Source organism: Mauremys mutica, chromosome 19 (genome assembly GCF_020497125.1).
Source record: "Mauremys mutica isolate MM-2020 ecotype Southern chromosome 19, ASM2049712v1, whole genome shotgun sequence".
Classification (NCBI taxonomy): domain Eukaryota; kingdom Metazoa; phylum Chordata; order Testudines; family Geoemydidae; genus Mauremys; species Mauremys mutica.
Genome location: NC_059090.1, coordinates 25865305 through 25891736, shown reverse-complemented (window position 1 = coordinate 25891736; position 26432 = coordinate 25865305). Strand labels below are relative to the sequence as shown.

Below are 26432 nucleotides of genomic sequence, written 5' to 3'. Positions count from 1 at the left end.
CACAGCCACCCTGGCTATAGACAGTGGGAGCTGCAGGGCCCCCCAGGGCCGCCCTTCCTTCGCCGAGGCGCGCTCTTCCCGCACGGTACCTGATCTTCCAGTTGTTTTCCCTCTTGGCTTCCCATTTCCTTTCCCATGGCGTCTGGGACGGGTGCCACTGATACATATTTTCCACCCTTGAATGCCAGCAAAGGCTCTTCTTGTCCACAAAGGGCTTCCAGGAAATACTTCAGAACTGTGACCCTCTTGCAGTCAGCAGCAATAACCTACAGGGTGAGGACAAGGGGGTCAGGGAGAGAGAGAAAAACAGAGTCAGTGCCCAGGGAAGGCAGAGAGCAGCGGTGGTCAGCCACTGACCAAAGGGAAACCTTGGCGCCTGGGGGCCAGCTGCTGCGAGCAGCGCCGATGCATAGAGCAGGGCCACGTAAGCACCTGGCAGAGGATGCTTCCTCAGCCCCCTTTAGTTCGATGCCCAGCTCCGGTGTCTGGCCCTTGAGCTTGTGGCCCAGGGCAGGGAGAACTGGGGCAGGCTAATGCGAGCACAGGCCCCGACACCTCCCCAGCCTCTCCCTGGCAGCCCGCTCCTGGGTCGGAGCTGAAGGAAAGGCCTCCCACCCCCAGGCAGAATTCCCACCCAAGAGCTGGAAACCTGCTCAAGTGGGAGGTCAATGAGGAGGACGTCCTGGCTGTTTCATTTCAGCTAAATCAACAGGAGCCCCCGACAGCCTCCCCAGTGGAAGCAGGAGGGTTCAACGCTCTAAGAGCAGGGCTCAGGCGGACAGCTGTCAGGGGAAGGACACCGGTGCTGAGAGCCAGCAGGTGGGGGTATTTTACAAAAGCCACACACCTCCTGGACTCCATTGCTGCCTCAGCCCATGAGCTCAGCTCACAAAGTAACCAGGGAGCCTGTCAGGGCTGAGCTAGCCAGGATGCAATTCAGTAGCGTAGGTAATTATCAAATGTATGAGACTCTCAGATGGAGTTTCCAGAGCACCAGAGCCTGGAATGCTCCCCCCTGGTGCCACAAGCCCCCCAGCCCTGCCCCAGCCCCTGGGCAGATCAGAATCCCTTCCCCTGCTAGCTAGCCCAGCACTGCGCCTGTACCCTCTCTGCCCGCTGCTTTCCCTGGGACACCAGCCTGGGAGAGCCGAAGCCTGGGCGACCGTTTGTCCTGTCCACTGTGCTACAAACCTATGATGGCCAAGTTCACAGCAACAAGTTACCCTTGTGCCCTGCTTGCTCATGCTCACTGGATTTCTCTTTGTACCAGTCTCACATGGACTTTGGTTCTGGCTCCACTTTACTCCGTTTACACTGGAAGTAGTGCCCAGATTCTGCTCCCCAAATCAGAAGGCCCCAGCCTGCTCCCCACTCATGGACCCCAGAACCAGGCAGCTCATTTCTGGGTTCTAGCTGATTTCACTCCAGTGCAACCACAGTGAACCTGAGTGCCCAGCACCCATCGGGAGGGCCCAAGGATCAGACATCAGGAAGCAGGGGCGGCACCACACACAATGGGAGATAACTGGGCGGCTCAACACACAGTGTGGACATGGGGAAGAGATGGGGCAGCAGTGCAGAGCATCCCAGCTGTGCCGAGCAACAGCAGTCAGGATCCCATGTTGCTATGGGAAACACTGCGTATACCAAACACATGCAGTGGGGAGAACAGAAATACAGAAGCAGGGCTGAGGTAGCATGAGGGGCCAGGTGACAGTGAGTAATGGGCTGGCAGGCGGCACGCAGTGTGCCCCCCCCCCCGCACCAGGCTGCAGCGCAGAGGAAACTTCTGCACTTCCACAATGCTGCCAGTTTCCTCTCTGTGGGCTAATTTTAACCACCTTGTTGTTACAGTGTGTGTCAACCACCTGACCCCACTGTGACCCCTGACCTTGTGCCCCAGCTACTGCATGAACTAGGGAGCCTTATGTAACAAGCGTAGGGCTTTCCTCTGTGTCTGAAGCAGCACAGAATTAAAGGGCCCATCACTCAGACGCCCTCTCCTCCGAGTCACTCGTACAGACATTGCTAACTGCCGCAAGCCAGCTCAGACGCCCTCTCCTCCGAGTCGCTCACACAGACATTGCTAACTGCCGCAAGCCAGCTCAGACGCCCTCTCCTCCGAGTCGCTCACACAGACATTGCTAACTGCCGCAAGCCAGCAGGAGTAAGAAACTTGCCTCTGACTCCCCGGGGCAGAGGCCTCTGCGGGAGATGGTGGTGGGCTGCCAGAAGGGAAAATGGAAAGGCTAAAGCCCCAGATCCTCAGAGATATTTAGGCACCTATCTCCCGCTGATTTCAGTGTGAGTCAGGTACCTAAAAGCCCTTGCAGGATCTGAGCCGAAATGCCTTCGGTTTAGCTAAAGAACGATTCATGGTCGAAGGGGATCCGAGAGTGAAGGGGAGAGTGGCACAAGGGGGAATGGTGTTGAACTAAGAGAAGGGAAATGTTGTCTGAACATCAGGAAAACTGTCGGGAATGTTGAAACTATCGTGAAGAACAGAACTACCAGACACACACGAACACGATTTGTGGGGGAAGAGTCAACATGGTTTGTGTAAAGGGAAATCATCCCTCACCAATCTACAAGAATTCTTTGAGGGGTCAACAAACATGAGCACAAGGGGATCCAGTGGATATAGTGTACTTAGATTTTCAGAAAGTCTTTGACAAGGGCCCTCACCAAAGGCTCTTAAGCAAAGTAAACTGTCATGGGATAGGAGGGAAGGTTCTCTCATGGAGCGGTAACTGGTTAAAAGATAGGAAACGAAGGGTAGGAATAAATGGTCAGTTTTCAGAATGGAGAGAGGTAAATAGTGGTGTCCCCAGGGGGCTGTACTGGGCCCAGTCCTATTCAACATATTCATAAATGATCTGGGAAAAGGGGTAAACAGAGAGGTGGCAAAATTTGCAGATGATACAAAATTACTCAACCTAGTTAAGTCCAAAGCTGACTGTGAAGAGTTACAAAAGGATCTCACAAAACCAGGTGACTGGGCAATAAAATGGCAGATGAAATTCAATGATGATAAATGCAAAGTGATGCACGTTGGAAAACAAAATCCAAACTATACATATAAAATGATGGGGTCTAAATTAGCTGTTACCACTCAAGAACAGGTGTGGCTCTAGGATTTGCGCTGCCCCAAGCATGGCGGCATGCCGCGGGGGGCACTCTGGCGGTTGCCGGTCCCGTGGCTCCGGTGGACCTCCTTCAGACATGCCTGCGGAGGGTCCGCTGGTCCCGCGGCTCTGGTGGACCTCCGCAGGCATGCCTGCGGATGCTCCACCGGAGCCACGGGACCAGTGGACTCTCCGCAGGCATGCCTGCGGGAGGTCCACCAGAGCCGCCTGCCGCCCTCCCGCAGGACGCCGCCCCAAGCGCGCGCTTGGCGCGCTGGGGTCTGGAGCCGGCCCTGCTCAAGAAAGAGATCTTGGAGTCATTGATAGTTCTCTGAAAACATCCACTCAATGTGCAGCGGCAGTCAAAAAAGCAAACGGAATGTTGGGAATCACTAAGAAAGGGATAGATAAGACAGAAAATATCATATTGCCTGTATATAAATCCATGGTACGCCCACATCTTGAATACTGCGTGCAGATCTGGTCACCCCATCTAAAAAAAGATGTATTGGAATTGGAAAAGGTACAGAGAAGGGCAACAAAAATGATTAGGGGTATGGAACAGCTGCCATATGAGGAGAGAATAAAGACTGGGACTTTTCAGCATGGAAAAGAGATGACTAATGGAGGATATGATAGAGGTCTATAAAATCTTGACTGGTATGGAGAAAGTGAATCAGGAAGTGTTATTTACTCCTCCACATAACATAAGAACGAGGGGTCACCCAATTAAATAAATAGGCAGCAGGTTTAAAACAAACAAAAGGAAGTATTTATTCACACAATGCACAGACAACCTGTGGAACTCATTTCCAGAGGATTTTGTGAAGGCCAAAACCATAACAGCCTTCAGCAAAGAAATAGATAACTTCCTGGAGGATAGGTCTATCAGTGGCTATTAGCCAGGATGGGCAGGAATGCAACCCCATGCTCATAGACTCATAGACTTTAAAGTCAGAAGGGACCATTATGACCATCTAGTCTGACCTCCTGCACAACGCAGGCCACAGAATCTCACCCACCCACTCCTGTAACAAACCCCTAACCTATGTCTGAGTTATTGAAGTCCTCAAATCGTGGTTTAAAGATCCCAAGGTGCAGAGAATCCTCCAGCAAGTGGGTGTCCCTAGCCTCTGTTTGCAAGAAGCTGGGAGTGGATGACAGGGAATGGGTCACTCGGATGACTGCCTATTCTGTTCACTCCCTCTGGCACTGGCACGGAAGACAGGATACTGGGCTAGATGGACCATTGCTTTGATCCAATATGACCATTCTTATGATCTAGGCTGGGTATCATCTCCCAAGGGAAGAGTGGGCACTTCACTGCTTGGAACACCCCTAAACCTAGACTGGACACCCTGGAATATGTCCTGGAGGCAACACCATTGCCCTCACCTGTCACAGAGTCCCTGGGCGAGGCTCTGGAACTGCTCCCCACCAAGCCAGGCAGGACTCTGGGGAGCCTCCTCTCCCTTGGAGCAGACTGTCTTCAGGGCAAGAAGCTCACACGGCTTCACCTCCTGGGTCTGACCTTGGAGCATTCAGCATCCTCTGCCCCTCCATGCGCTTCCCACAACGAGTCCGCCCCGGCGGGGTCCTGGGGAAGCCACCGGGTCCTGCACCCCAACTTCACAGTTAGACGTGACTCTCAGCCAGCCAGTAAAACAGAGGTTTATTTAGATGACAGGAACACAGGTCTTGCCAGTACAGACAGCAGGACCCCCTTTAGTTAGGTCCATCTGGGGCCCAAGGGAGGCCACAGCCCCGCTGGGAGGCCCAAGCCCAGTCGGGCGCCCCTCTCTATTTCCCAGCCAGCTTCCAAAACTGCCAAACCCCTCCAGTCCCTCCTCTCTGGGCTTTGTCTCTTTCCCGGGCCAGGAGGTCACCTGATCTCTCTGTCTCCCCCACCTTTAGCAGCATCCCCTTGCACGGGGGGGGGGGGGAGGCCTGGGCCATTAGCTGTCAGGAGACAGAGGGTCGGCCATAACTGAGGCACCCACACAGTATTCAGAGGAAACATTAAAAACAGTCCCACTTCGTCACACCATCGGCCACCCCTAATCAATTGTTCTGTGGAGGAGCAAAGCTGGAAGGAACAAAGAATGATACAGCTAGGCTGAATATCAAGGGAACTTCCTGCCTATGAGAGCTACCAGGGTGTGGAGATGTTGGGGAAATGGGAAAAGCCCTTGCTTGGGTCACTGCAAACTAGATTCGCTAAGTCCCTGGTGCCCAGGCTCTAGGCCCAGTCCTGCCTTGGCTCAGAGCAGATGGCTTCAGTGACAGGACTTTTCCAGCTCTAATATCAGCAGTTCTATGGGGCCTGGGCTGCTGTGTAAATGAAACCATGCATGCCCAGCTCCAGCAGCTCAGCACAGCTGTGCGAATACTTGGGTATGGTGGTGCCTGGGCTTGCACGCGTGTGCGGGAGTGACGTGGTGGGGGGAGTGGGTGCTGCTGGGACACAAAGCATTGGGGCTCCCTGTGTCACCCACAGAGGAAGGACTCACAGGCCTGCAAAGAGCTTGCTGGGGACTGGTGAGTGGAGCAACCTCTCTGGTCACTAGCAGCACGAGGTGGAGTCTCTAGTTGGTCACTCAAGGTCTAGCACACAGGCAGATGAGGGCAGGAATACAGCTCAACGCAGGACCTGGGTTTGGCGTGAGGGGCCCAGCCTGGCTAAGCAGCTGGGCATCGGGTCTGCACCCATTCCTGAAGGGATTTTTGGGAAGCACCTCCGACATTAACGGCAGTTGTGCGTGCACCGCAGCTACACCAACAGGACTCAGTGCCGCCCCAGCTCCTGCAATGTGGCCACGGGGATGCATTCCTAGCCCACCGTGAGAGATGCTTTCCCCTAGCAGCCCTCAGACACCTGAGGGAGAAGAGCCTGGGAGTAAACAGGAGGGGCCAGGATTAAATTCCAAAATCCCCCACAAAGCCAGGGGTGGGGTGGGGGCAACTAGGCATGGCCTCTTACCCCCTCCCTGAAAAAAAATCCAACTAGGAAGCAAATGATTTCCTGCCAGGCTAACACAGGCTGAGAGTGTTTAAAGGGAGAAGAGCCCAGCTGATGGACTGTGACATAATCCCCCAGTAACTTGCCTCATGAACACAGGTTTCCAGGCTGCATCAGAAGCACATAACCTCAGCACCCCCCATCACGTGAACACCCAGGAATAACAGCCTTGCTAACAGCCAGCAGCCCAGGGCTGGGCTCTCCTGGAGCTCAGCTGGCCCGGCTCTCCCCAGTTCAGAATGGCACCAGGAATGGTGGCCTCTCTCACACGGTCTGAGCAGGCTGACCCTGACTCGCACCAGGGTAGCTGGTATTGTACAGCAGCAGCCTGCGTGACACACAGCTACACAGGGCGCTGGAAACTTCCTGTTTCAGGGTGGAAACGGAAGCACCCGTATCAGCCCCAGCATGCCAAGAATGTTCCAGGCCACTGGGCTTCACCCCAGCGAGCCCATCCGACCCAAGGGGCAGCCCGGGGTCATCAGTTACTCTTCACGCAGGCTCAGCTGGGAAGGAGCAGAGATGCTGCAGCCTGGGGGGTGGGGCGGGAGGATGTGTATATCTCTGATGCTGCAGAAAGAATTGAAAGTTCAAATGCAAAACTAGAGAGTGGATTTGCTGAGGTGCAGCAGCAGACAGGGCCAAGGAGAAGAGTTCAACAGCAGAACGTGCCCTTCCCCCACAGGCTGTGCAGTGAGACAGCAGGAACTGAAAACCCTGGCTTCAAGTATTCACTGAAGGCTACAATCAGCTTGACACGCACACAGCCACTTGAAAAGGAAAACTGAAACCAAGCTTTGGTGAAGTGGTCTGGTGCCCTACTGTGACCTGGGCTCAGTTCCCTAGAGACATGAGTGCTGCTGGGATGACAGTGCCCCTCACTACCACAGCATCTCCTGGGGACACGCAGCTGGAGGTCTGAGGAGGGGATCGCCGTGGCGTGGCTTCGGAGGTAAGGTGCAGTAGCTGCATGGATCACGGGCCTAATGATTTCATGGGGGCTAGGTTGGGCCTATGCTAACTCAAACATGTCAGCTACGCAGTAAGACACCCCCCCACCCCACCCCCACATGCTGCCTGCCTGCTAACACACAGTGAGGAGGGCTAACTGCCTGCTAATTCACAGGTCATATGTTAACATGCTAATCATTCACAAAGACACAGCAGGACATACATTAACATGCTAACTGCCTGACACAGTGGGATGCACGTTAATTGCACCAGCTGGTGCATTTTCAAAGAGCCTTTGCAGTTTTAATGCTATCAGCCCAGCCCTGCTATTTTTGCCTTCCAGTGACCATTTACAGAAGACCACAGGACAGGGCACCAAAGCTCCCCAGGTGTAATCCCTGCTCCAACCCCTGCTCCCTCGGTGTCCTTTGCCTCCTTTTCCCCATGCCGGACCCGGGGTGGCGTGCCTGAAATACGTCGGAGGGAAAGGCACTAACAGGTGATGGGCAGTGTTAGCTCTCTCACTGTGTTACTGGAGGATTCTGCGCTGAAGCACTGCTCCAAGCCATGGGCACAGGAAGGCCAGGAGCCAGCCTGACGCACACACAGCCATGAAGGCAGCACATGTGCTACAGGAGACTAAAGGCAGGGAGGGACTCACTCCTGTGAGCTGCAAATGCAGTGCACCTGGCACTCACAAGGTGACATCACCAGACACTAACCAGATCTTGCTCTGGATCAGCTGTGGGGCAGCTTCTTCCGTCAGTGCTGGACCAGGCTGCTGTACATACAGCTCTTCCTCAGCGAGGCTAATTGTGTCACACCCCCTGATGCCTTCAATCAACTTTTACAACTTGGTAATTTTACAGAGCAAATAACCGGGAGGCAGAAATGCAAAGTCTCCTTCAGCTACTCTACACGCTCTGAGAAGTCTACAAAGGGCTGGCCAGCTGGCCTTGCAAAGCCTCAATTAGCAGTGGGGAGTCCATCATCTCTAGAGAGCTGAGTCTGAGTGGCAGGATAGGTTTGGTTCAGTGACTGTTCCCTAGGGCTGTGAACATTTTTGCACCCTCTGCGATGTAGCTAGGTCAACCTACAGCAGGCTGTAGCTGCAGCTAGCTCAGTGAAGAACTCTTCAGTCGACCTAGTTATTGCCTCTTGGAGAGGGGGGGGATCACCGACATCAGTGGAACCCCCTTCCATCACTGTGGGAAGTGTCTACTGCTAATTCCGAGGATGTGTGCCCTGTCAGAGCTGGTTTGTGGAGTTGCAAGAGAGATAAGAAAGCAGTTAGCAGGCTCTCTAGTGGAGGGCGTATGGCTAAGCAAGGGAAAAGGGACTCCTGCACCCCTGACAGACACACGCTGCCCTTTCTCTGTGGCCTCTGAGTTGATTCACTAAAGCTAGAACAGGTCAGAGAAGCTTGTTCAACCCAGGAATGGTTTCTGAAGGTCCCCAGCTGGCAGCAGTGACCTGCCTGGTAAAGGAGAATGTAGAGCTGGCATGAAATGAAGTAGCTCATTGAGCTGTTTCCCAACATCTTCTGATAGCGAAGTTCCTGGTGATTAGCAAGGCCCACAGCTGATGTGGCTCAGAGGCTGACAGCAGGGGCAATGTGGAAGGCACACAGTCCGTTTGGCAGGAAAGGGGTGTTGGGCCTCCAGGTTCTCTGAAGTTTGCAGAACGCAAAACAGTGTCAGTAACAACCAGAGCATGGTAGAGTCCTGCCCATGGAAACAGACACCGGTGGCTGCATCCCTTGGAGATCTGACTTATGGCCTTAACAGTGGGAGGGAAACAACAGTTAAGGAGCTAGAACATTCTGCCTCATACTGGCAGAGCTAATCTGGAAGCAGTCTGGGTGAGTTTGCACAGCTTGTGCGTCCTCTGTGCAGCTCCTGGATGCCTTCCATCACAGATGAGAGTTTTATGTCAAATTTTAAGTTTGACCACAGATATTTGAACCTCCCTGCACCACAAATGCAGTATCTTCTCTGTGGTTTAGCTGGCACCAAGCACACATTTACGGCTCTCTAGATGTCTGTCTGTCATTTAAATATCTCACAGAAGTGCCAAAGGCTTCAAAGCAGACGGGGTCCTCAGGCAGACTCTGTGATTCACCCTCTCCAGCCTCTGTTAATCTGCCCAGGAAGGGAAGAGGTGCAGACGCAGGCCAAATCCATGCAGAGGGCACTGGCTAGGCTAATACTTACACTCTGTGAAGTTTGCTTTCCAGAGAATGTCATCTGAGATTCCACTCTACGGTCCCCAGTTCCTTGCCCTGGTGGATATTTGAACGGGGATGAAAGACTTGGGAATTTTCTGCTCCTCTTTCTGGAAACTTGGGATAAGAAAACTTCTGAGGTTGGAAGAGACCATTTAACTTCAGCAGCTCAAAACCACACAAGTCAGTAAAGCAGCTACCACCTGGCTACTGCTCAGAGTGGCTCTGCTCCTGTCCTCAGCGACTCAAATACAAGCAGCTTTCCCAGGTTGGAATCCAGACCTTACTGAACTGGGAGCCTGCCCTGGGGAAACTGGCTGCATTGCTCGGTAACTTGTAGCACATGAAAAGAACTGAAGTGTTTTGCTATGACAGACTGGTACTGAATATGGGAAAGGCCACTCTGCCAGGAAAAACACAGTCCCTCCTCAGCCCCCAAACCAAGGGAACTCAGCCTTATCATTTCACCCCACTGAATACGGGGGGGAGGGTGCAAACCAAAAGAGTCTGACCAGAGGGTCTTTGAGCTAACACGCAGGTATATGGGGGAGTTATGGGGAGTGGCAGCAGGAAATCTGAATTAACGTATGTTTGTAGACTTGAGTCAGGTCCAGTGTAATTCTAGCAGGTTGTGTGGGTTTTATTTCCTTCATGTGTTTTTAGGCTAGTACCCGAATTGGATGGTCGCCCCACTGATTTTCACGTGACTTTGTAGAGTTAAAATACTGTTGAGTACACTGCTCCCAGAATGCTGCTCTTCCCACCTCGGAGACACCAGAAATCACACTGTCAAACCCTCAGCAAACCAGCAAGGCACAGGAGTGTTACTAAGCAAAATCGCATTATGTTCAATGAATGGCAGAGCAAACGTGCGTGGGGAGCAAGGCTGCCCATGTTAGAGGAAACAGGTACCTAAGTCACAGCAGCATGATGTAAAGTCTCCGTTCCGAAAACCAAAACCAATACTCTGCAAAACACTGGCCTCATCCATCTGCTGCCGCTCTGAACACTGCACCGCGCCCCAGCACGGCTGAATCTCATGGAGAAGCAGCTGAACGATTTCCCTACAAATAATAGCTGTCCCCCTGGGCAGCCAATGTGTGCATCAGGCTCCAGGCAAGGGCCCTGCGAACGTCCAGCAAAGCGGAGCTGGAATGGGAATGCCAACAGCCTCTAGGGAGTGGCACAGCCAGACAGGGTGTGCAGTCTGTGGGGAGGAGCTCCCTGGGAACCCAAATTCCCTTGAAAACAGAGGGTGGGGCTATGGGAGGGAGTTTAATGACACCAGAAAAATGCCTCCACAACTTGGTCAGCTGCTACACCACAGCCCAAAGATATTAGCGATACTGGCACTTCCCGCCACCACAAGAACCACACTTGCAGCATGCTCATGGCAGGGCGGGAGGCAGCGCACTGACACTGCTTCCAGCTGCCACTCTGGGGAGAGAGAAATGCTGCTCTGTACTTCGCTCCACAGCGAACTGCTGCCACTTAGGGGACTCCCGCTGACGTTAGGAGAATCGTGTGCCTAAAGCCAGTGTCCTCTGTGGGAAAGGGCTGCTCCAAGCAGGACAGGCTTCGCTAGCCTGTCAGAGAGGTAACTCTGAACTGGAGTGGAGCTCTAGCCCCTGTGAATCCTGCTCTGCAGCCTTGTCTCTCAGGAAGCAGCAAACACAGCTCTGCTACTTGTACTGAACATTCAGCTCGGCTGGCTGGCTCTCAGAATCACTCCTTTCCAGCTGGGCCGGGTGTTAAACACACACCTAGGAAGGGGAACAAGCAATTGGAATTCACAGCTCGCCTGCAAGGAAAAACCTATTCTTTGTCTGTTCTCTCCAAACCTCCTCCTCCTGGGACCCAGATGCAGAGAGCATTTGCTGGGCGCGTGCCCTGACACGGAGGAGCTGAACCAGAACAATAGGGGTGCGGACACTGGATGGGGCTGGATGAGGGAGGGGCTGGGGGGCACTGATCCATTCTTTTGACTTCATTCACACTTACAGCTGCTATAGCTACATTTCCTGAAAGCACAGTAGGAAGAAGGGGTATGTGCTTGCTCCACCCTCCATGTAACATTGTCCTTGCAATCCAGCTGTGTGCTAGGAGCCAATTTTGGCCTTTGGCAGAGCTGCGGGCCAGACATTACCAGGCCTGGTGTGAACAGAGCAGGTCCCCACCCGATGAGCACTGCACGGACTCAGACCGGAGAGGAGGGAGAGATGGTCTGGGGGAATGCAGTGTATTCTGATGAGTTCAAGGTGAACCCCAAGTTCACAAGCAGCAGGATGAAGGGAAGCTGTGATTGGTGAGACCTGAGCAACTTGGCCGGGGCACAACAGAAGGCATATTACACTGCTCATTGCCACATCAAACATGCAACAATCCCACTGCCCAGATACAATGAACATGAATCAGGCTATGTCCAGGTACGGCTCCCACGGCAGGGTTACTGCGCACACAGTCAGCACGGGGTGTACGTCTTCCAACACACAACAGCACGCGAAGCTCCACAGAGAGAAAACAGAGCTGAAACTAGTGTGTCAGTGCAGCGTGCCTGACTCATGGCTGCTGGGGAACCTGCGCTCTCCTGACACTCGTGTGGAGCTGCAAAACGGCCTGTTTGCATTTGATTTACTAGGTTTTACAAAGGAAAAGCAAAGACAATCTGGAGTCACTCAGCCTGAGTCACAGACAGTCCTGAGCAACCTCGACTGCCAACTGAGTGTTAGTACCTGGCAGCAGCCAGGGCACACTGCCCACCCAGTGCAGCCATGTACCAGGACACACTGCATTAGTGCCACCTGCCCGCCCAGTGCAGCCATGTACCAGGACACACTGCATTAGTGCCACCTGCCCCCGCCCAGTGCAGCCATCTACCAGGACACACTGCATTAGTGCCACCCGCCCGCCCAGCGCAGCCATGTACCAGGACACACTGCATTAGTGCCACCTGCCCGCCCAGCGCAGCCATGTACCAGGACACACTGCATTAGTGCCACCTGCCCGCCCAGTGCAGCCATGTACCAGGACACACTGCATTAGTGCTACCCCCGCCCAGCGCAGCCATGTACCAGGACACACTGCATTAGTGCTGCCCGCCCGCCCAGCGCAGCCATGTACCAGGACACGCTGCATTAGTGCCGCTCACCTGCCCAGCGCAGCCATGTACCAGGACACACTGCATTAGTGCCGCCCGCCTGCCCAGCGCAGCCATGTACCAGGACACACTGCATTAGTGCCGCCCGCCTGCCCAGCGCAGCCATGTACCAGGACACACTGCATTAGTGCCGCCTGCCCAGCGCAGCCATGTACCAGGACACACTGCATTAGTGCCGCCCGCCCAGCGCAGCCATGTACCAGGACACACTGCATTAGTGCCGCTCACCTGCCCAGCGCAGCCATGTACCAGGACACACTGCATTAGTGCCGCCCGCCTGCCCAGCGCAGCCATGTACCAGGACATACTGCATTAGTGCCGCCCGCCCGCCCAGCGCAGCCATGTACCAGAACACACTGCATTAGTACCACCCCCCGCCCAGCGCAGCCATGTACCAGGACACACTGCATTAGTGCTGCCCGCCCGCCCAGCGCAGCCATGTACCAGGACACACTGCATTAGCGCCGCTCACCTGCCCAGCGCAGCCACGTACCAGGACACACTGCATTAGTGCCGCCCGCCCAGCGCAGCCATGTACCAGGACACACTGCATTAGTGCCACCTGCCAGCTCAGTGCAGCCATCTACCAGTGCCCACCTGCAGGCAATGACACGCTCAGTAGGAAGTTGCTCCGGAGGCATGTTCAGGATGAAGTTGTTCCATAGCCAACCTAGGGAACCGGCCCTCATGTTTCAAACATCCAAGTCATTTTTTGCTGCCTCCATGTCTAAAAACTAGTGCCTAGAATTTTTCAAATGGGAAAGTATTTATTTCACTCTCCCGTAACACAAACACAGCAAACATTAAACAACCGAACTGAACCAGGAAGGCCAGATGCCACATCTGGGGAGGGACCACGTATGGAACATTTTCCTCCCAATGTTATTGGTTGGGAAAGTGCTGAGAGTGGGGAAGGACGGATGCTGCCATCAACACAGCACCTGTCCATCCCTTCCAGGCCCTGAGGATCTGGAGGAGCTAAAATAGAAAACAACTGAAATTGCCTCCAACACCTAACTAATCTAGGATCAGATCACCACTGCTTCAAATGCAACATGTCCTGCTGCCTCCGAGCACTCCCGTCACCCCAGCTTGTCACCTCCCCTCTGTCCCACACTCAGTGTTGCCAGATCTTATTTCTTCCTGTCCAACGTTGTTAGCCTCCATCCTTTCCACTCCACACACCCCAACTCTTTCACCCTCACCACGGTCATCTCTCACCTGAGCACAGATCCCACCTCCACCCAATCCAACATGCTGCCCTCTGCCACCATTAGGACCATGTCACTCCTACCCCTCAATGCCTCACACTGGCTTCCTGCCACCTTCTGCCTCCCATCCTGTTAACATCTGTTGGGATCTCACAGCTCTGCTCCCGCCTGAATCTCTGATCATCTCCTTTGGGCACTCCGTGTAATGCAGCCTTTGCTTGCCATCTGGCTCCGTCTCCACCTTCTGCACTAGAATGTGTCTCTCTCAGACCACTCCTTACACCTGGAACAGCCTCCTGAGCCCGTAGTGAGCCCCACCCCACCGCGCTTTGCTCAGCAGCTCCCTTGATGCTGCCTGTGCCCGACCAGCAGTCGACTTAAAATGGCACGAACATAAAGCAGCAGCTGACTTCCATAGAGCACTCCCATCCCTCACCCTGACCTCCCACTTCCCCGACCCCTGGAGCATGAGATCCTGACTTACGTTCTACAGCGTCGGATCCCGGGGCAGGAACTTTGCCTGTAAAATGCCACACACACGTACAGGGCTATATCAGCAATAACAATAGCAACTTTCAGCATTAATTGCTCCTATGCTCACACAAATACAAAGAAAATGTGTCCTTGTATTTTAAAAGCAGCAGCGACGTGGGCACAACACTGGCTGCCTGTGCTCTCGGGGAGGGAAGGGGAGCTGGGAGACCACCCCACTAACATGCAGTGACACTCTACGGAACTCTTCCTGGGGCTGAAGGGGCAGACGCAGGACTTTGCAGAGCTGTGGCACAGCATCGCCAGGCCCCGGCCCCCGCCCCTCCTTGTGCACAGGGCTTGGCAAGGTGAGAACTGCAATTCTCTTCACTTTCGCAAGTCTGAGGACCACATCTTGGTGTCTGCGCCATTGTGCTTGGTACTGACTGCCCCTCACGACTGTCCTGCTCTTTTGAAGCATTATGGTACGAGCATGCATCTGTAATGTGGCAGTCCCAGGCTATGAGAGAGACAAGGTGGGGGAGGTGATATCTTTTATTGGACCAACTTCTGCTGGTCAGCGAGATCGGCTTTCGAGCCACACAGGCCTGAAGAAGAGCTGTGTGCAGCCTGAGACCGTGTCTCTCTCACCAGCAGAAGTGAGTCCCATAGAAGCTATTCCTCACCTGGTACGTGCGTCGGTCTGGGAGCTCTCCAGATGAGGCAGACACTGAGGGGCCCTGTCTGGGTACAGGTGAAGTGAACCTGTGCAGGGTGCTAAAACAGGATATGAAAGACAGGGAGAACACCGGCACATGAGGTTTCATCGGTTACTTCACAAGGACATAGGTTTCCCTCCCCACAGGGCTTTCCAAACATTAGCTAGCGTAACCCCTGAGCTAGGTCACCTCGGCTTCCACGCCTGACAGCAGAGAACAGCAGCAACGGAGGCAGGAGATGACCAGGACATGGACAAGTGTCTTAGCCACCAGGACAAAAAGGAAGGTTTGATTTTCCATATGTGGCTGACAAAACAGCAGCAAGAGTTGACTATGGCAAAGATGTGTGGGGAGAGAAGAGGCAAGCTACACAAGGGACCTCCAGGGCCAGGGTGGCTGGTGCTGCTGCTCACTGCAGTGCAGGATGGCAGAAACGGAGAAGGAGCTCAGTTAGGCCATACTGAGTGTGGGTTGGCAGCCAGCCATCCCCAGGATGAGATGTCAGAGACAGGCAGATATGCAGGGCAGGGCAGAAGTACATTTGTGAGTCATTAGCACAGAGACAACTGAATCTATGCAAACGGGCTAAGGTTGCCCACAGCTATGGTATCCAGGAGAACCAGGAGAGTATAGGGTCATAACAGCCTAGGGATGAGAGTATGATCCACAGTACTGAAGGCTATCCACGAGGCGAAGGATGGAGGAGAGGCCAAAGACTTGGCCAGGGAGCAATCACTGGGGAGCCCAGGCTGGTGTGCATGTGTTGATGGATTTAATTACTCTGGGACAGGTTTTCTACTAGAGATGCAGCCTTAGTGAGTGAGAGCTGTTTGAGTGGCGAGGGCAGGAACCAGATGGGGTGGTGTATCTGGAAGGGCATTAGAAGACCCTATCCAGCAGCACCAGTTAATGGCAACTTCCAGAAGCTTGTATGTGCAAGAGAGAAGGGAAATGAGACAGTAGGTGGAGGAACAGGTGGGATGAAGGGAGGGGGGACAGCAGTGCATGCGTCTATGCTGAAAGGAAGGAGGCGAGGGAGCATGAGTGTAAGGGTGAGGAGGTCAGGAATGGGATCGGGGGGCAGGGGAAGGGACAGTAAGCAGCAGCCCAGGGTAAGGTAGCCGAGGGGATGCGGGTATTTAATAAAGAAGAGAGGAGGAGGGCTGTGCCAAGTGCCTGCATGGCACAAGGTTGGGACCCTGAGTGCTGGCAGCACGCTCAGCGCTGTGTAAGACACTGGGAAGAGTTGGCTCTTGGCCCTGGGTGCTTACAATCTAAACCCCACAGCTCACTGCTCTGGGTCAGCAGGAGCGCCTGTCTGTCAGTGCTGGGGGGCAGGGAAGAGCCACGTTTAGGAGCTGCATGGCAGAAGTGGGCCCTGAGCAGGCATTATAAATGAGAGGATTGGGAGGGGTGCCAGGTGCAGGGGCCAGTGTGGGAACAAGTGCACAGATGAGAGTGAGAGGAGGAGGGGAAGGGAGAAGTGAGGCAGGAGTCCCTGGCAGGGCAAGGGTGAGAAAAGAGAGCAGAATCCGGCCTGGCTGACAAAGGGAGACTTCAGGACTGGGCTCATTGTGCTCATGTTCCGTTCAAGGCAAGAGCTCGCGTATGCAGAAGGGAGGCCAAGGGAAGGTGTGATTAGACACCCATGGGTGGCTGGGCTCTCTCCAACCCTGTGGAAATAGAGGCAAGCCAAGGAGAACAACGTAAAAAGAGACAATTTCTATTAGCAAGTATATAGGACTTGGAACCTCTGGGCTGTCTCCTGACACCTAATTAATTACCAGGTAGCATCCCCTTGAAGCTGCCAACACAACACACGCAAGTTCCAGCACGATTCAGAGATGAACTTTGCAATAAACTTTAGCGTTTTACTTCATCTCCTGCCACAGCTTGAGATCCTGCAGGAGGGGGAGGGGGCGATGAGGGGCAAAATCTAAAGCAGACGAGATCACTGCTGACTAATGAACTCATTAACAGCTCTGACACAGAAACTCCATTTCCCTGAGAGCAGCAGCTTCCAGCCAGGTGAGAGCTGCTTGTATTTTCAGGGCCTGGTATGTGCTTCTCCCCACCTCCTGCAGGAAGATACCAGGCCTCTGCAGACCCCAGACTGCAGCTGACTCCCCTGGGTTCCTTGCTTTGGATATGACGGAAATCAATCTTTGGAACCCCTGAAGTACTTGGGCTCTGCGTGAAGTGGCTTTAACTACGGTATCCTTAGCTACCAGCTACAGAGGAGACTAAGTGAAGAAAGAGGTCAAGGAAGAAGGCTAGGAGGAAAGGGACCAGACAGAGAGCTGACAACACAGAGGACAAGTGGTCAAGAGAAAGTGAAGACTGAGAAAACAGGCAACCTAGAGGTGAAAGGTTTCAGAGCAGCAGCCGTGTTTGTCTGTACCAGCAAGAACAACGAGGAGTCCCTGTGGCACCTTAAGAGACTAACACATTTATTTGGGCATAAGCTTTTGTGGGCTAGAACCCACTTCATTGGATGCATGCGGTGGAAAATACAGTAGGAAGATCTATACACACACAGAGAACATGAAAAAATGGGGGTTGCCATACCAACTCTAAGGAGACTAATCAATTAAGGTGGGCTATTATCAGCAGGAGAAAAAAACCTTTTGTAGTGATAATCAGGATGGCCCATTTCAAACACCTGACAAGAAGGTGTGAGTAACAGGAGGGGAAAAATTAGCATGGGGAAATAGTTTTTTACTTTGCGTAATGACCCATCCACGCCCTGTCTTTATTCAAGCCTAATTTAATGGTGTCCAATTTGCAAATTAATTCCAATTCTGCAGTTTCTCGTTGGAGTCTGGTTTTGAAGTTTTTTGTTGGAGAATTGTGACTTTTAGGTCTGTAACTGAGTGACTAGGGAGGTTGAAGTGCTCCTCGTTCTTTTTGCTAGAGGTGAAAGACTCCATATCCTGCTCCCAGGAGAGGTCTTACAACCTGGACAACACGACTGTGGCTGTGAAGTACTATTTCCTAGCGACCAAGAGGGAAGCCAGTGCAAAAAGATTTCTCACCTTCTTATAGGGTGCATTCTCTTTTCAATTCACTTTTCTACAACACTCTGTGCAGCCGGTATGCTCGGGGGTTACTGGGCTATGCAGCAATGTTCCCACACAGAATTCTGCAGTGACAGAGCAAAGAAGTCTGGCTATGCCAGGCAATCGACTGGTCTGGCAGACTGCCTCCTGGCCCCCGTCAGTCAGCAAACAGAGCTCAGACGGGAATGGCCGCAAGTGGCTCTGAACCAGCAACGTGGAGGTGAAAGGCTCTGTGGTCCATGTCCACAAGACATCAAGTCCTCTGAATCTATCCCAGTTCTAAAACCGATCCACATCTGAACGGGACCACCACTGGGACGGTCTTTGAGACAATAACTGCAGTGGGAGCCCAAGGTGCAAAGATCTCTAGGAGGCCTGCACGAGGGTGACTCAGCCACGGCCCAGCCCTATTTCCAGACTGACAATTCCAGACATTACCCTGGAATCAGAGCCAATACTCAAATAATAAGAGAAAAGTGCGGGGCAAGGGAGGGCGAAGGAGGGATGAGTGAGGGGAACACACTGGGAGCTACAAACAGTGTTAAGTATGAGGGCAAAGGAAATGAAACCTGGAAACTCAGCCATGGTCAAGAATCCAGTCCCAGTCTAGGCAGGAAGTTTACACTGGGCTTCTAAATCAACAAGCTTTCTGGTTCCTTAGCTCTGTCATTGTGACAATACAGGAGGAGAAATAGGATAGTCACTCTGCCATCCTGACTTGATGGTCCAGTCTTACAATCTAGGTGCAGGTGGGAGCGACAGCCACTTTACGACAGGTGGGAGACGAAGAGAAATGCCAACGATTTGCACACAGACCCTCCCAAAGTTAAATGGTCTTGGGATGAGCTAAACAGAACACAAGGCTCTGGGTTCCCACCACCACCCTCAGCACTTCTAGGCTGGCCGTGTAAATCGATCGTAGTCCAGTCCCATCCCAGAGAGACTCTCCCCTGTGGTCTCCATGTCTGTGGGCCATGAGAAGGGCAGGAAGTGACAACCTGCAAGTGTTAGTCAGATGTGGTGCCTCCTTCCTCCCTGGCCAGTGCATTCTGCTCAGCAGTCGGATAGTCACATATTTTTTTAATTTGATATAATTATCTCCTAGAAATTACTGTAGGCAGGCTCTTGGGATCCAAAGCAATTAAGTGGAGATAAATTTCTTTCATGAAACAAGCTGTCAAAGGATGAAGCAATTTTCATTCCCCATTTGAAGTGGAAGCTTTGGGTCATGCATGGTTTATTTGAAACAATGCCATCACCTAAAGCTGCTGATCTTATCTGTATTTCCCTGTCTCTCCATTTCAAACCGCTGAAGATGTGCAGCGTGGCACTGCCTGAAGTGATGACATCTGGCACTGGGCCAGCAACAGAAACAAGCTTCTCCGCCCTGAGACTGAGTGCAAGAGGCCAAGCGTTCCAATGAAAGAGGGGGAAACGGAGGGGAAATCTGGGAAGATCTAAAAAGTGAGGAGCCTGCCTGTGGGACTGTGAAACCCTCCTTTAGCCTGTCTCACACCAGTGCAATCAGTAGTGAACATATTTCACTAGTGACGGAGGGAAATCAGTCTGGATGGTTGTGTCTGAGATCAGGGGCCTTCAAGAACATACAAAGCAGCTCCAGCACAGACTGGACTGAGGAGAGCTCTGACTGGGAGAGCTTCTTGTATCATCTGATGGATTCAAATTCATTTTGCTATTTAAGACAGAACTTGAACTCTCTTGAAAAAAGTAAAGAAAAGAAAAGAAAAGAAACATTCCACCATGAAGTGGAGGAAAGAAAAGTATCTCATTTGGCCATGGGTAAAATTTTCAAACGTGCCAAAAGTCTTAGGCGCCAAAGTCCAATTTTCAAAAGTGATGTAAGGGCCTTGAAAGCCTAAATCTAACGGAAAGTCAATAGGACACTAAGTCCCTACGTCATTAGGCCCTTTTGAAAATTTTACCCAACAGTAGCTTTTTCAAATTTATGAAAAAAACGGTGTTCCTGTGACACACAGGTATCGGGTATTATACATGCAGACCTATTACTAGGAAGGCATTGGGGCTGAGTCTGTGGTTAAGGTTGAATCCACTATTTTAGGTACAGAGGGGGCGTTAAATCCTTGCTGTAGGTGAAAAAAATGTTGGCCAAAGTCAAAGTCACACCACTTACTTTTGGGGCAGAGACTGATTTTTCTGGAAAGCTACAAGAAAATCCATTAAGTCATTTAGGGGTTGGAAGAAGCTTGTGTGTAATATGTTTTTTGGACCTCTCTAATTTACGAATGGCCTTGTTTCCACACCAGGAACTTTGTTTTAGATCTGTATCGACCTCTCTCAAGTTTTGAAAAAATTAAAAAGAACTAAGTTTTCACCAAGGTCGGTGGTGATTGGATGTCTAACATAGTGAATGCCAGTGAAAATGATGTAGGACCAGAGGCTAAAATAGAGAAAGAACAAGTTAAAAATTACTTAGACAAGTTAGATGTCTCCAAGTCGCCAGGGCCTGATTAAATGAATCCTAGAATACTCAAGGAGCTGACTGTGGAGATATCTGAGCCATTAGTGATTATCTTTGAAAAGTCATGGAAGATGGGAGAGATTCCAGAAGACTGGAAAAGGGCAAATCTAGTGCCCATCTAAACAAAGGGAAATAAGGACAACCCGGGGAATTACAGACCAGTCAGGTTAACTTCTGTACCCAGAAAGATTATGGAGCAAATAATTAAGCAACCAATTTGCAAACATCTAGAAGATAATGAGGTGAATAAGTAAGTCAGTGTGGATTTGTCAAAAACAAATCGCGTCAAACCACCCTGATAGATTTCTTTGACAGGTTAACAAGCCTTGTGGATGGGGGGGAAGGGTAGATGTGGGATATCTTGACTTTAGTAAAGCTTTTGATACTGTCTTGCATGATCTTCTCATAAACAAACTAGGGAAATGCAACCTAGGTGGAGCTACTATAAGGTGGGTGCATAACTGGTTGGAAAATCGTTCTCAGGGCTAGTCTACACTTACCGTCCGGGTCGACGCGGTGAGTTCGACTTCTCGGAGTTCGAACTATCGCGTCTGATCTAGACGCGATAGTTCGAACTCCGGAAGCGCCGCGGTCGACTCCGGTACTCCACCACTGCAAACGGCGGTGGCGGAGTCGACCTTGGAGCCGCAGAGTTCGACCCCGCCGCGTCTGGACGGGTGAGTAGTTCGAATTAGGGTACTTCGAATTCAGCTACGCTATTCACGTAGCTGAATTTGCGTACCCTAATTCGAACCCCCTTTTTAGTGTAGACCAGGCTTCAGAGAGTAGTTATCAGTGGTTCACAGTCATGCTGGTAGAACATAATGAGCGGGGTTCCACAGGGATCAGTTCTGGGTCCGGTTCTGTTCAATATCTTCATCAACGATTTAGATAATGGCATAGAGAGTACACTTATAAAGTTTGGAGACGATACCAAACTGGGAGGGATTGCAAGTGCTTTGGAGGACAGGATTATAATTCAAAATGATCTGGACAAACTGGAGAAATGGTTTGAAGTAAAGAGGATGAAATTCAATGAGGACAAATGCAAAGTACTCCACTTAGGAAGGAATAATCAGTTGCACACATACAAAATGGGAAATGACTGCCTAGGAAGGAGCACTGCAGAAAGGGATCTGGGGGCTCATACTGGACCATAAGCTAAATGTGTGTCAACAGTGTAACACTGTTGCAAAAAAAGCGAACATCATTCTGGGATGTATTAGCAGGAGTGTCGTTAGCAAGACATGAGGAGTAATTATTCTACTCTACTCTGTGCTGATTGTGGCTCAACTGGAGAACTGTGTCCAGTTCTGGGCACCACATTTCAGGAAAGATGTGGACAAATTGGAGAAAGTCCAGAGAAGAGCAACACAAATGATTAAAGGTCTAGAAAACATGAGCTATGAGGGAAGATTTAAAAAATGGGGTTTGTTTAGTCTGGAGAACAGAAGACTGAAAGGGGACATGAGAACAGTTTTCAAGTACATAAAAGGCTGTTACAAGGTGGAGGGAGAAAAAATATTCTTCTTAACCTCTGAGGACAGGACAAGAAGCAATGGGCTTAAATTGCAGCAAGGGAGGTTTAGGTTGGACATTAGGAAATACTTCCCAACTGTCAGGGTGGTTAAGCACTGGAATAAATTGCCCAGGGAGGTGATGGAATCTCCATCATTGGAGATTTTTAAGAGCAGGTTAGACAAAAACCTGTCAAGGATGGTCTAGATCAGGGGTCTCAAACACGTGGCCCGCCAAGCGGCCCGCGCCCGCCCCCCGGCCTACCTCCAGGCCAGGGGTGGGCAAACTACAGCCGCAGGATTGCCCCCCTTGAGTCCCGTGCCACTCCCTGAAGTGGCTGGCATCACGTCCCTGTGGCCGGGGGGGAGCAGAGGGCTCCATGTGTTGCCCTGGTTCCAGGCACCGCCCCCCTGCAGCTCCCATTGGCCGGGAACGGGGAACCACATCCAATGGGAGCTTCGGGGGAGGCACCTGGAGAAGCAGCAAGCAGCGCACGGAGCCCAGCATCCCTCCTCCCCCAGGGGCCGCAGGGACATGGTTCCAGCTGCTTGCCAGGGCCGGGCCACCCCGGAGCCGCTCTAGGTAAGTGGCTTTGGGCTCTGGCCCGGAGCCCTCCTGCACCTCGTCCCCCAACTCCCTGCCCTGAGCCCCCTGCTGCACCCTACACCCCAACTCCCTGCCCTGAGCCCCCTGCCACACTCTGCACACCTCCTGCACTCCCTGCCCTGAGCCCCTGCCACATCCCTCCCGCACCAGCTAGAGGCAGGGAGGGGGTGGAGTCGGGGTGGGGACTTTGGGGAAGGGGTTGGAATGGAGGCAGGGAAGGGGTGGGAAGAGGCGGGGCCTCATGAAAAGGGTGGAGTGGGGGCAAGGCCGGGGGCAGTGTGGGGGGGGTGTCAATGATGCGGCCCTCGGGCCAATGAACTAGTCCTAATGTGGCCCTTGTGGTCATTTGAGTTTGAGACCCCTGGTCTAGATAATACTTAGTCCTGCCATGAGTGCAGGGGACTGGACTTGGTGACCTCTCGAGGCCCCTTCCAGTCCTAGGATTCTATGTAAGTTATTAATATTATTCACCATTATTGTCTCTATTTATACTAGAGAAGCTCACAGACAAAGATAACATTGTCTCTGTAAAATGCTGACATGCAACATTTTATGTCAAAACGTTGTTGCTTTAAACAAGCTTTTTGGTGTGCATTATTTCCAGTGACATTCCATGGTAAGGATGTTACAGAAATGTATGAGGAGGATTTCACATGGCAATACTGGCAATAACCAAATGGATGAAGCCCAAAGGGAAATAATTATTGTAAAGTATCTGGTCACTATTAGATTTTTAATGGCAATGTTGCAGTTCTGTAGTTTACAGATGAGTCTACTTCCTTCAGCAGCTGTCACGCTATGCCTACAACGTCTGTGTCTGGGAAGAGTTTAAATCATTCCCAATGAGCCCAGACTTAGTAGCTCCACTGCCTTCCTAAGGGAGAAAGATGACTTGTAGCTCAGGCACTGGACTGAAACTCTTCAGATGTAGGGATTTGTTTCTGCTCTGAAACAGACTTCCTGCCAAACCTGGGGCAAGTTCCTCAGTTTCTCTGTGCCTCAATTCTCCACATGGGGATAATCCTTCCCTACCTCACAGTGGTATTGTGAAGATACATTGTCAGATGCTCACATATGCTCTGGTGATGAGCACCACAGAAAAGCCATAGGATAGTAGAAAGCCACAAACATGGCCATGACATTCTGAACACTGAAGAACATAGACTCCATGATGATACACCCTGTCCTGGTCTAACAAGGCCTCCTAGCTAATGTGAGATGTAGCTGTATTGGATGAATATATGACACAAAGATGGTGAGCGTAACACCATTAAACAAAAGGGAGACAGTTTCGCATCCATACAAACAAGGAAAGGGCCTTCCTGCAGATAGAAATGTGGAAGTCAATGACAGAAGGTCATTTTCCATCTCCCAGAGAGACAGCGTATACATACACACATCTGTTATTTGGGCTGACCACTCCCTGCATTTCATGAAGTCTTTACTTTTCTGGCAAGCTTCCCAGAATGTGGCTCTTAGCCAGGCTAATAGTGAGGAACTACAATGGCTGAGAAGTTCTCGTCTATTATTGGGGTCTTTCTCCAGGTGTCATGAAACTCCTTTGCTACACTGATGGATACCAAATCCTGTTGATACTGCAGTGTGGCATTTTAATGCAAGGAACGTGATTGAAGACCCAACATGAAAAACATGAAACATGACAATTAAGGATCAAGCCCAACGGCTAAGGGAATGGTCATATTGCAAAAGTGTGAGGCCCAGTATGGCTAAGGGCATGAATTAGGAGTCTAAATGGCTCAGAGCAAGTTCTGGCAGACAAATATACTGACACATGAAGAGAAGGGAGTTAAGGGAGTAAGGTAACTCCCTTCTCTTCATGTGTCAGTATATTTATGCCGGCATCTGTAATTTTCACTCCATGCATCTGAAAAAGTGGGTTTTTTACCCACGGAAGCTTATGCCCAAATAAATCTGTAAGTCTTTAAGGTGGCACCGGACTCCTAGTTGTTTTTGTGGATACAGACTAACGCAGCTACCCCGATACTTGACACCATGCAAGGCACTGGATTTTAATGAGTTCTTTTGATATACATAAAGGCTAACCAGCAAATTCCAATGAACTTCAACATTTCACTTCTTAATACATTAAAGAAGTGGTGAAGAACATCCCTTTCATAAGAGTGCTGTGAACTACCAGGCTCTGATATTCTGCCAGGATGGAGGGTTTAGTACCACAAACGACTGTGGCGAAAAACTGCCAGTGCAATAGCAGCTAGCCTCCTGGCCACTCCTAATTCCCAAGAAAATGTATGCTGCAAGCAGAATACGCCCATCAGAATGGACTCTGTATTACTATCTCCCCAGAAGATGCTGCACGGGAGATCTCACACTTGGATTCCCTTCATAGGTTACTCCCCTAATTAATCCTGATGTTTCCTGGTACCTGAGTTTGGGACCATGTGCTCAGTAAGATCTCTGAAGAGAAAGGAGCTTCCTGATTCCCAAGAGCCCAGGATGAATCCAGGGAGCATCACTTACCACAAAGACTGAACAAAGAGGAGTTTCCCATGAACAACGCCTGACTGGTGGTGGTGTGTGATGATGACAGTAATCTGATCTACAGGAGAAGTTCCCTAAATACTGACGGGCTGAAAACAGCTCTGGGGTGAACCATATTTACCCTGTACTCTCAACATCAGTGAGTGGAGCTAGCCATTCACCTCTGACCCCAATACTTTCTTCTTTGTCACCAGGAACACTTAATGTGAGCATCTAGGCTTTCCATTGATGGTCATGCCATACCTCCAGTCAATGCTGGAAAGAAGCCCCTCACCTCTAACATGGAGTCAGTGCAATGGGGCTAGAACAGAGCATTGGCAATGGGACTGCACGGATGTTGGCGCAAGTGAGTAGTATCCAGACTGTCTACTTCACAGCACAGCAGGGGGAGGCTGGGACAGGAGATGGGTGGGTGAAGGCAGGGGAGGTGGATGTCAGTGTGTCTCAGGAAAATGTTTGGCCACACTCATAGCAGTGACAGCCGAAGTTATTTACTGTGCCTGTTTTCCGGAGCACTTGCTCCTATCCCCCAATCCCTGTGCACTCCCACCTCCCCTCCACTGCACCCTGAAGTGACAGCCAAAGACATAGCCTGGGTCCTCCCAGTTACTGCACAAGGTGCTCTGCAATCCCAGGGCAGTGCAAGGCTGCCCATAATTCAGGCTAGGCTCAGACCAGGCCCACAAGCAGGAAGGACTCTACTTCCCCCTATGGAAGATGTGCCCCTCGTACCCGATGCACCAGGCCCCCATCTGTGCCAGGAGGGATGAATTCTGAAAGGAAACTGTTTCCAGTGACGAGGTACTTTCACCTCCTACAGTGCCATGGGATGCCAGCTATTCTTGCTCACTTCAGAGATGGGGCTTCCTGGAGAGGAGTGTCTCCTGGCGGGGGAGAGATGGGCAGACCTGTCAGAATTCAAAGGACACTCTCACACAGAGTGCCTCCAGAACACCCCTGAACATGCAGGGCTGGCTCCTAACACACAGATGGAGTCAGCTGGTCCCACACGATGTCCAGAGGCTCTGGCTCTCACACTCCCAGCTCCCTCAGACTGCAGGGCAAGAAAGCTACACTGCAGCAGGAGTCAGGGTGTACCCAAGAGCACTGAATCAAACAGCATTTCCTTCGCCAGCTTCTGGCCCCTGAGGCATAATACTCTGCATCCCCTGGGAGAGGGCAAGTCTGGGGCAGGGCAAGGATTTTTGCACTGGCGTTCTGCCCCGTGTTTGATGCCTAGCCCACATTTCGATACCATTGCTGTGTGTCAGCGGGCAGGCAGCCATCCCCACAGATCTTCTGCATGGCTGGCTGAGCTAAGACGAAAGGCTTCAAGCTCCTGAATATACCAC

At 51.7% G+C, this 26432-nt stretch overlaps 1 protein-coding gene across 8 annotated transcripts in view; it reads right to left on the bottom strand.

Moving 5' to 3' along the window:
- The window catches only part of SMG6 (SMG6 nonsense mediated mRNA decay factor), a 143250-nt gene that overhangs the window by 18868 nt on the left and 97950 nt on the right, over positions 1–26432 (bottom strand). For all 8 annotated transcript variants that reach the window (XM_044994260.1, XM_044994256.1, XM_044994257.1 and 5 more), the window contains exon 14: positions 90–266. In XM_044994260.1, coding sequence (XP_044850195.1) covers positions 90–266 — 177 coding nt within the window. The remainder of the gene's footprint in view (positions 1–89; positions 267–26432) is intronic.